Genomic DNA, 12,162 nt, shown 5'->3' with positions numbered 1-12,162 from the left:
ATCTGGTCAATTTCCGAACAAAATTAACTATGAAATTAAACGCACCGAAGAAGAACCGAGGAGGAAATGACATTGTAATTATTTTGATGATGAACTTAGTATGTTGGATTTCATGATTAAATATTATGTGATTTTTATACAAATTTGGTATACTTCTATGTACATTTAAATGGATATATTCTATCTTGCAGGAGGTAACAGTATCCGGCTTTAAATTGATGACACGTTAGTGTCTATCAACACGAGAATGTCATACGAAGGAACTCGCCGATCACCTAATTAGAATCTCGTTGATAAGATGATCGACAATTGACTTAAATACTTCTTAACGAACGCAAAGTAACCGTGGGTTTAACCATTCAATCAACGTATAAGCTATTGATTAATACTCATTTATCAGGAAGATACTAATAGGATAATCTGTCGGCTACAACCCATCTGAGAATAAACTCGTGCCATTGAGGAATCGTCGACGCAGTATGTGTACTTGAAGAAAAGCAAACACGTTCAAAGTAATGTAACTAATGTACCGATCCGATCGAGCAAGTGTCCGTATACAAGAAAGTGTCGTACAGGGATCATCAGCTAGCATAGACAATTTTGAACGACCAACAGGCACATGTATAATGTTTACGACTACTTGGTCGTACGACAACACGACGATTCCGGAGAATGGAACCGACGACGAAGACGACTCGGATGACGGGAGTTTTACGCCAGCGACGAGGATAGCAATGTTGCTTATTTTAGGCACAATCATTGTAGCTTCAATTGTCGGAAATATTTTAGTTTGCCTGGCGGTTGCCACCTACCCGAAGCTACGAAAAACGGCAAACAGTTTTATTGTATCGCTAGCTATGGCAGACCTCCTCGTGTCTATTTTAGTCATGACGTTCGCCGCATCAAATGACATTCGAGGGTATTGGTCGTTTGGTAAACCATTCTGCACTATATGGATATCGTTTGATGTCATGTTTTCAACAGCGTCTATATTGAATTTATGTGCAATTAGTGTTGATAGATATATGCATATTAAGAAACCATTACATTACTATCAATGGATGACGACAACAAGAGCTCTTGTTACTATTTCTTTTGTTTGGATAATGTCTGCTTTGATATCATTTATGCCGATCCAACTCGGTTGGCACGAAGGGAATAACTCCACCGACGTTGTACAAGAGGATGACGACGAGAACGTGTGTACATTGGAAGATATCAATCTAATTTACGCAACTCTCTCTTCTTTTGTTAGTTTTGTTTTACCTTGCTTTGTAATGACGTCAATTTATTCAAGAATTTTTGTTGCGGTACGTGAACACGTGCGTAACGCAAAACAAGGACGTATCGGAAATCACGACTCCCGCGAATCCGGTTACCATTCGCCAAACGCAGTACGCGACCACAAAGCCGCAGTGACGCTCGGTATCATTATGGGTGTGTTTCTATTTTGTTGGGTTCCATTTTTTACTGTAAACGTGGTTTCATCATTCTGTCCGGAATGTTCGTCGCCCGTCTTATTTAGTCTTTTAACTTGGCTTGGCTATTGCAACTCAACGCTAAATCCAATTATTTATGGTATATTCAACAAGGATTTTAGATTCGCATTTAAAAGTATACTGCGTTTGGAATGCATGAATGCAAGGCACAAACGCTCAAAAACGTTTGTAACGATGGCGGGTCCAATAGCCATTAAAAAGCATTGTTCGGGGAGCATAACCCTTCCTCCTATCAAGAAAAGTTACAACAGGTTTGCTGCTTTACCAGTTGCTAGGCAACCCCTTCTAGCAAAAAGAGGAAATACGGTGATGAATGGAAGTGGAGATAGATTAAAAGAAGATGATTTATTTAATCATAACGAGTCACCAACGGTGGTTCTTGAGCGAATAACAACATTATGATGAATGATGACGAATGTAAGTGTTGATGACGTCAATTTACCGAACGCAGGACGAGACTACAACGCGGGAAAATTGTGCAGTTGCCGTAATTACAAGAAAATCTGACAACTAGATGGATGCATTTACGAATCACTTAAAAGATTCTTACGGTTGATTTATATTCAACTTTGTATAACAATACTGAACTGATTTCTCAACAGGATTATTTGATTTTAAGACTAATTTGTAAATTGCATTCCACTGTAATCAAACCTGTATACCACCAAACATAATTTGATACCTGAGATGAATAGTACGTTGTCCATAAAATTGTTATTATAATAGTAGATTAAGCCTAAATTATAATGCACAAAGTGATATTCGCAAAGTATAATTGTCATCCATTGTTTATACATAGATGTTGTACATCACAGTATCAGACACAAGTATCGAACTCATGACTTTTTTAAATTTTAAAACCGTATCTAGACTTTGTAATGAAGTAGCTATATCGTCATTGACTGACAGACTTGCTGTCCGTAAGGTGACTGACTGATTATTATAGTTTAACTGACCAACTGACCAGGCGACCAACTGACCAACTTACTTTTATATTGTGTAAGAAAACCGTCGACTCGTAATTAGGGACTTTATGAGACAGGACGGGAAGCCACAGGACGGTGCTCGTGAATAATGTATGCATAAACTTTTGTGGGCGGAGCTTAGCATTCTGTCGTCTTAACTTTTTGAGGACGATACAATTGCCATTTTCAAAACTCTAAATATTTTGAATGCAAGGCACCTAGCTAGAAAGGTATGCCTACATCCTGTACCACCAGAGCCAAGCGATTCAAAAGGACCCCACGCTGCAAGACATGGGAGAGGGAGAGAGATACTGCCGTTCGTCGTCGTAATAAAACGGCTATGTCGACTGACTTTATATGATTTTACGCTCTAGCGAACATAGGATGTCCGTCGTCCTACCCTAACCGTCCTGTTTCGTAAAGTCCCTAATGACGACCGAACATCGACTGACTACCACCAAACTCAACAACTGGCTGACAACACTGACCTAACTTAGACCAACTGACGACAGACTTACAGTACAGTACTCTCATTTAAATTGAATGACTGCAACTACGTGCTCTACTAAACGGCCTGACCGACCGACTGACTGACCAAAAGATTAATTCAAACATTTATGATTTTCACTACCAATATTGATCGAATTGTAAAATATGAATATGTAAAATATATAAATGTTAGACACTATTAAATGGATAATTAATTTGTATTATAATTTTATTTAAGAAGCAGCGTGTGTGTGATATTTAAAATTTAGACGTAATGTTACATTGTTTTACAGTTATACATGTATACTGTATAATAAATGCTTAGTTTTGGGCTTCCTAATGAGATCAGATAATTTAAGTTGGAAATACGTTTTACAGTAATTTATTATGTTGATTGTAAATAATAATAATATATTATTTTAATTGTTTATTTAATATTGCTAAATATATTCAATGTTTAATATTTCTTAATTTATTTAACCGGAGTATGTCAAAGGTCACTTACTTAAGTTTAGTTTCCTCAAATCTAGAGCCGTTTTCTCAACTTGGTTGCTACTTGCACACACCATTGTCACAGAAGAGGTATTTGGTAACATTTGTTTTGTAGATTTTCTGATGATTCTGTGTAGGCCTGTATTATGTCAACTTTGGCTTACATTTTCGTTACAAATTTGTTTAACGCGTTACAGGTTTTGTAGTTTTTTGTAAGCATTCATTGCGTTTATATTATTCCTAAAAAGAAACCAAACAAACAATAAAATATGTCATGTTCGCATCATAACAAGAAACAAATGTCTACAGATATTTAAATTCCTTTTAAATTGTTATTTTGTGTATTTTATTTGGCAAGATAATTGTATTGATGGATTGATTTGATTGTGAACATTAACATAGTTGAAACGCGTTCATTGTCAACGCATTGTACAACCAACAGCCCGCCAAATCTCCATACTATAGTAACAATATCGCGTTAAAAGCCTTGTGCTCTAAAAGTCCATGTGATGAGTTTAGTCTGTCATCAATGTGAAAGAATAATATATACACAGCCTTACCCAAATGAAGTCAGATGTAGACGTAGAGGATGAAAATAAACAAACTTAAATGCGTCGTTTCTTGAAAGACAGTACACGTAATCACAAGTATGGAACGCTGTTTTACACTGTTACTATATCATAATGTGACATGCGCAGAATCACATAGTGTGCGCATTGACACAACTAGATAATATCATGTAACATGCGCAGAATCACATAATGTGGTCTGCGCATGTTACCTAAATACATATTTTAAAAAGTGAATATTTTGGCCAATCTTAAAAAAATGGGCAAATTATGACCCTTTTATTTGTTGACATAAATAGTTACTATGTCTATAAGATGATAACACAATATATGCCCATATATGGAAATATTATCGCATAATTATTGAATTTTAAAAAGTGGATACTTTGGGAAATTTTCGAAAAATTTACACATTTCGACCCTTTTAATTTTTGACATAACTAGTTTCTATGACTCTACAGGATGATAACACAATATATGGCAATATTATGGCATAATTATTGAATTTTAAAAGTGGATATTTTTGTAATTTTTTCGGGAGAAAAAAATACGAAAAATGGCCAAATAAATGTTACTAATGAGATGATGAATTGCAGGAGACGATGAGGAAGATGATATGGTGATATATAATCAGCATGCATACGGCTTACATAACAATATTCTTGAGTGTTGTTGAACCACGAACTAGCCACTCAATTGTTTCTCAGTAGCATACACTTCAACGCATCCAGTTTAGAACTGTTTGGTGCGGTATTAAAAAACAACAAACTCACAACAAAAACGAATATGTCATATATGAAAGAATTGTATTTTTAATCATACATAGTAACTTAGTTTGCGTTGAAACAATATAAAGCGCAATTTAAAAAATAATCTTATGGGATTTTTTGCTATTTCCGGGAGCAAAAGTGACGTCACAATATCATCAATAGGTTTTACTGTATATATTTTTATTCTCAAGACCTTTGAAATGACACCAAACACGGCTATATTAAGACGAAAATCGTTTGGCACCAAGGTACTATCTTCGAGACGTCATATGGCTGTATCCGGTTTGAAATTAAAAAATCCGGCTCTTAGCTTTGAGGACATGTCAAATCCCAGCTCAATACTACAATGAATAAGGGAGGAGTAGTACTTTATAAATCGAAATTTTTTCGAATGGTACCATGTTTATGACATCATCTGCATTCGGTTGAAGTACGAATATTTTCTCTCTATAGCTTTGTTCACCTATTACCCTAGTATATGCATGCCATGTTTCAAAGCCGTCAGACAACGCGTAAAAAACTAGTAGAACTTGAAAGTTGACTCAATATTGTCCAGATGGAAGAAGAAGAGGAGAAGATGGGCGAGTCCTAGAGTAAAAACTGGCGATTTCAAATGTACTACCGCAGGACTATAATACATTGTCGTTTACAGAAACGAATAAATAGACACGATGATTTATGTAGTCAACTAAAATTATCACCCTGTGAATTACTTCCGAAAGAGAAAGTTGTCACAAAATGAGTCCAAATTTTTGATTTGGACTCATTTAAACAAACCATATTTGAGTTTTGTATGTAACATTAAGGTTGAGGGAAGGTACAAAGAGGAACAATTTTTAAATATATTCTTTATCCACTCAGCAACGAAATATTTTGTTAAAGGGTTAATAGGCCTATAAATAATATACCACTAAATACAGTAAAACATTTTCGATTTAATACTTTGTTAAAACTGTCACTGCCATAGTCGATCGAAATAGTAAAGTACATGTGACGATACACCAGTACGACATTTATATTTGTTTTGTAATTATTAATTAATACAAACGTTGAGAAGCAACTGTCAGTAATATAGTTTATTTGTTTATTATGTGTTTATAATCTAACAGTAGGGCCTCCCACACTCACAGTAATACAGTTCTATTTGTATATTTGTTTATATTAACACTCACAGTAAGAAATTTGCGATTCAAATGGTGACCAAAAGGGGTTAATAGGTATTTAAAGTATTGTATTTTATTGCAATACTATATCTTAAGGTTTTTAGTTTATTCTCTAAGGGCATAACCTATACAATTATTATTAAACTAAAAACAATTATCGTAGGAGGAGATAGGAAAATGCGAAGCATCCTTGTATTATTGTGTGCGGGTATTTTTCAAGATGGACATCCATTAGACAGTGTATACCACTATTGGAAAACACCCCTATTTGTGGCAAATCGTTGAACCTAAATTCGTTTTAATTGTCAATAACTAATTATCGAACTCAATTTAATTAGTAAACAGGGTTACATCAGGTGGTAAAATCAGTACCGAAAGTACGAACCAACTTTATATAAAATTGAGTAAACATTCTAGAAATAACGCACGATTTACCAAATTTTGCCCTTACGTAAATGTATATATAGGCCTTAGATTAGTTTTCCCCGTACCTTGTCTCAGCAGGCCCGACTCAAGATCCAGTCCGACTCCCTTAAGCAAACATGCATGACGTAAGAGTAAAGCTTTCCAGATTATGCGATAGATTAGTTTAAGAACATGAACTAATATTACTATATTGAAAGAATCTCGACCCTTTGCCAGCTGACAGTGTGGGGTGCCTGCCTCATAATTACATTACGGAACCATTCTTCTATCATATTTATCTCTAAGTGCAGAGGTGTTGTTCGCTGGCCCACTCGGTCCCTTGATTTATGTCAGGCATCCAAGAGATGGGTTAAATGCGGTGTTAATAGCCTGGAAGATAGAATAACAATCGTCAAAACAGTACAATCTTCAGCACGCAGCTGTCTACGACAACTGCTAGTGTGTTGTTTATGTTACCACTGTTTAGTTTAGTTTACTTATTAAATATGTTGGAAGTGTTATATTGTATTTTGATGCGAGTTTGAATAATCCATAGGCTTAAGCCGTCGTAAGCGCAACGCAAGTAATTTGACCAATCACAAGCGATGGTGCATGTGTTGCGTCCTCTAGTGAGAACACAGCTTTAAGAATGGGTGCCACTCTCGTACGCAACGCTAAGACGTACGCGCACCGCGATCGATTCGACCAATCACGACGCGACGGATCATCCAAACTATCGCTTATGATTGGTCAACTCACTGCGTTGGGCCTACGTATTGCGTTACGTCCTTGCGTTGCGTCGCTAGTGGGAACCACGCTTTAGTGAGAACAAAACTTAAAACGTGACAAGCGCTTACAAAAGTCATCAATGATTTTTACCGCATACGAACGATATATCGCGTCTCTTTATGGATTGACAAATATTGAACTAATACTAATTTTGCATTTAAATGAAAGGCTAGATTAGAAAACATTAATTAATTAATTAAACTGTACTGTATATATAAATTATTACAAAAATGATATTGTGAATTTTGTCAAGGTGGAATACAGTTTTATGCTTTGTGATTAATACTGTTAATTCACAGTCTGCCCAAGTACGTTTAATTATAAAAATCACATTGATTACCATTCACGTTGATTACCGTTGGTGTAGCACCGGCAATTTCATAATGTATTAAAATCACAGAATGAATCTGTTGAATGATATATTGACAATCATGTTATTTTATTCTCAAGATGCCCAAGTAAATTGATTGATAATATTGACACTGTAAAATGAGGATGTAAATCCAGTTCTTGGGATTTAGAAGATAATCTCAATTAGTATTGACATGTTGTTGCGTATTTGTACGTTTCCCGCCAAACTAAAATAAATAATTTCGATGTTAATTGTTTTGCTCTAATATCAACGATATACGATACGATACGATTCCATTTCAGATCATGAGATCAAGAATATTATAAAAACAAGAAAACATGACGCGTATGACGTAACTTATACGCGCTCACCTAGTCATATGACGTCATTGCGCATGGTAGAGCGATCACTGCGATAGTCAAAAGAAGAATATCGGCATTCTGCAAAGAGGAATGTAGTTTTGTCGGTAGCTTGACAGCGGTTGAGATCAATGACTTCTTCTAGTGCCGTTGCTAGCTATAGAATCAAGGTTAGCATCTAATCTTGCATTTTTAGTCTTAATTATTATTTTGATACGATTTTCGTACTAAAGCACTTATGATATATACAGGTGTATACTACAATTTGCATAAAACGTTCTTATTTTTGGTGATTTTGAATTTGTTTAATGGAGCTTGTGTCGAAAAATGACAAATTTCGGTTCTTTTATAAATCGATACATCGTGGTTCTATAACGCAAAGCAGGCCTATACTGTATATATATTGGCGTAAAATAAGTTTTAAAAAGTGGATTTCGATTATTTTTTATTTAGTTATTATAGTATAAAACATCTTCCAAACCAGCACCAAAGACTGAAAAGGCTGGATCTGTATGGTATAGTTGTGGTATGTTGTTTACAGTTTAGGACTGTGTACGGTTCTTGGTGTAGACATTCACATATTTAATGACAGATAGTAAGCACTGCTCAACACAAGATTTACCACTTTAATATTGTGTTTTATTAGTATTAAATCATTGCATGTATTTGGTAAACGTTATTTTTCTATTCATAAATTTCCCTGGGGATCATTCAAACAAACATGTTGATATCCATTTTAATTCTCAGTAGAAATATACCCCCATCATAACATATCGTGCACGTCTCACAGACAACGATACGTTGGCGTTAGACATTCATTTTGATTTGCAAATGATGTTTTTCTAGTAGACAGTAAAGTGGGTAGAATTAACTATCCTTAAAGGCAAGTAGCATCGTGATACAAAGGTGACTGCACAAACATTATGCCAACTCTTTCTTATCAATCAATTTTAATTCGTTAGCTATGTCAAATGGAAATTCTATAACATACAAAAGCATAGAAGTAAGTCCATATGCGCTAAGGAACGCTTTGAACTATGCTATACACCCGAGACAGAGTGTACAATCAAATTGAATAACAATCATTATTATCATTTTGTTTTCTCAATGATATTAAACTATGTTGATGTTGAAAACAACACGAGAGGGTAATGTACGACGAGACGTTTTATAGAATTACAGTGCTGACATTAATTGATAAATGTAACTTGGCAGTTTTGGTGACCGACGTCGCCAAGAAAAGTTCGATATAAATGATTACTATATTATTATACATGCAAAATATAAAGACTTCTTCTTAAGCTCTGTCTACACTATCAAACTTTAAGTGACAAAAAAATGTGATATGCTCATATATTGTACCATAGAGATAATATAGTTCACTATAATATCTCTATGATTGTACGTACATTATACCGCGATAAAGCGTGGTTCCCACTAGCGACGCAACGTAACGCAACGCTACGACGTATCGACGTAAGCTGCAAATATCGCAGGTTTTATTTCACGCAGGCGGGGGCAAACACAATATTATATTGGAAGGGCATTTTCTTACGTTGCGTAGGTTGCGTCGCTAGTGGGAACCAAGCTTCAACTGTCGTCGTGAACGAATCTAGGAGCGCTCCGGCCGATTGCGTCGGTGACAGATCGATTAGAGAGGGGAAAGGCATGCTAACAAAACCCACATCTCATATAGTACGTGACGTCTTTCTAAAATTCACTCAATCAGAACCAATCAAGAATACTTTAATCAATAGTCATGTCTCTAATGCATACACTCACTTGTCCTTGGAATGAAAGTTCAAAATATTATGTTTTTCCTTTAAAATCATGTTGATATTGAGAGTATGCGATTCATTACCATATCATAAACTACGGTGTCTGCCTTTTACTTTATAAACACTTTTTTACGCATTGAGAGAAAGAAGAAATAAATGGTTATCTTAATCCGAACATTAATTAAACCAGGAAAGTATTTTCAACAAAAATTAATAAATATTTACAAATTAACATTTCATATGATTAAAAAAAAAATTGAATTCTAACAAATAGTGAGAATCAGTAATTGTGTATACTAGATTGACGTTCTCGAATACACAGTAATTTCAGCGTAAAAAGAAGGCGATTTGAAATGTACGTATCTTAGGACTATTTTCGTTTTCAGAAACGAATAGACACGATGATTTATGTAGTCAACTAAAATTAGCACCCTGGGAAGTACTTCCGAAAGAGAAACCAAACTTTTGATTTTTGGACTCATTTAAACAAACTCAATTTGCGTTTTGTATGTAACATTAAGGTTGAGGGAAGGGACAAAGAACCATTTTGAAATATATTCTTTATCCACTCAGCAACGAAATATTGTTTTCATGTTTTAGGCCTATACAAAATATACTACTAAATACAGTAAAACATTTAATACTTTCTTTACCTCCGCCAAGGAGGTATATGTAATCGATAATTGTTTGTTTGTTAGCAGGATTACCCAAAAAATAATTACAAGATATTTCCCAAAATGAAAATACAGATAGATATGTAGTCAATGACCACTCCCATTTTTGGAGGCAATCCGGACAACGGTCCCAATTCTGGACTACTTTTAAAAATTATTTTCAAACCTGCTAGTATTAAAAGATAGGACAGAAATTTCAAAAGCCGGTGAGCAGTCATAAAGTAACAAGTATACTAAAATTGCATTTTCTCGAGAACTACTTGTCCAAAAAACATTTTTGTACAAGAGGCAATAATTATATTTTGTGATTTGTAATTTTAAAACATAATTATATTTAAAGTACAAGTTTTGTTATGCAAGTACTGTAGCAAAAACCCTATTCATTTTCAAATTCACTCGTTTGTTTTTCGCGTTTCTGTTCTATTGTTAGTCGGCTGAAGCTATTGTTAGTTGAAAGGTGGGTTACATAACCTTTACACCAAACTCATACACATGCTTGTAGTGAAATTAGCCAAAATCACACACAGCATTAAGACACACACTTTCCGGTGACTAAATCTGATGTAGAAGAATTTTACAGTAGGCGGAGGTATGCACTCTCGGAGTGGCTTTCTGGTTAAAACTGACACTGCCATAGTCGATTGAAATAGTAAAGTACATGTGACGATACACCAGTGCGACGTTTATATTCGTTTTGTAATTATTAATTAATACAAATATTGAGAAGCAACTTTCAGTAATATAGTTTATTTATATGTTATGTATTTATAATCTAACAGTAGGGCCTCCCACACTAACAGTAATACAGTTTATTTGTATATTCAAATGGTGACTAAAAGTGGTTAATAATAATAAGTAGTTACAGTATTGTATAGTATTGCAATACTATATCTTAAGGTTTTAATTCTATTCTCTAAGGGCCCATACATTTACCTACTTGTGTTAAACCATGGAGGAAATATATATTTCCTCCATGGTTAAACCATGGAGGTATACCTCCATGGTTAAACCAAATCATTTGGAATGTTCCATTCATCGCAAATCAATACATTTGAATAAACGTATATCAAATTTATCAAAATAGTATTTTTTTAAAGAAAATCGGCCTGTTTTCAACATTATGATGCTGTACTCGAGCTGTTCAACCGGTTTTCAGTCATTAAAAACAATTATCGTATGAGGAAATAGGAAAATCCAAAGCATCCTCGTATTATTGTGTACAGGTATTTTTCAAAATGGACATCCATTAGACAGTGTATACCACGATCGGAAAACACCCCTATTTGGGCAAATCGTTGAACCTAAATTCGTTTATTTGTTAATAACTAATTATCGAACTCATTTTAATTAGTAAACAGGGTTACATCAGGTGGTTTTAAATCAGTACCGAAAGTGCGAACCAACTTTATATACCATCGAGTAAACATTCTAGAAATAACGCGCGATTTGCCGAATTCTGAAGCAATTGTCAAGGAATACTGTAGTACGTGGTGGCGACTAGCGACGCAACGTAACGCAATCTACGCAACGTAAGTAAATGCCTTCTAAAGCTTGGTTCCCACTAGCGACGCAACGTAAGAAAATGCCCTTCTAATAACTGTGTTCGCCTCCGCCTGCGTGAAATCAAACTTGTGATGTTTGGCAGCACTATTGTGTCGTCGGTTCTCACTTGTGATTACGCAATACCTTGCGCCGATACGTTGCGTTCTAGTGGGAACCACGCTTTATGTAAGTTGTCATCAAAACGTAAATTCTCGTAGGCCTACTGGTTTTGTACCAATTACAACAATTACGAAAAAAAATATTGCCAAAAAAAAAGTTAATTTCAATCTTGGTCGAAAGGAGATGTATAATAAAG

General features: G+C 35.0%; 1 protein-coding gene across 1 annotated transcript; it reads left to right on the top strand.

Moving 5' to 3' along the window:
• The first annotated feature begins 255 nt into the window (after positions 1-255).
• On the top strand, positions 256-3,696 carry LOC140046883 (dopamine receptor 1-like). The gene has a single exon (XM_072091626.1). It carries the CDS (start codon positions 525-527, stop codon positions 1,899-1,901), a length of 1,377 nt encoding a protein of 458 aa, XP_071947727.1. The 5' UTR covers positions 256-524; the 3' UTR covers positions 1,902-3,696.
• Positions 3,697-12,162: the final 8,466 nt, after the last annotated feature.

Source organism: Antedon mediterranea, chromosome 4 (assembly GCF_964355755.1).
Source record: "Antedon mediterranea chromosome 4, ecAntMedi1.1, whole genome shotgun sequence".
NCBI lineage: Eukaryota > Metazoa > Echinodermata > Crinoidea > Comatulida > Antedonidae > Antedon > Antedon mediterranea.
The sequence above is the reverse complement of the archived record's forward strand: the minus strand, read 5'-3'. Positions and strand labels throughout refer to the sequence as shown.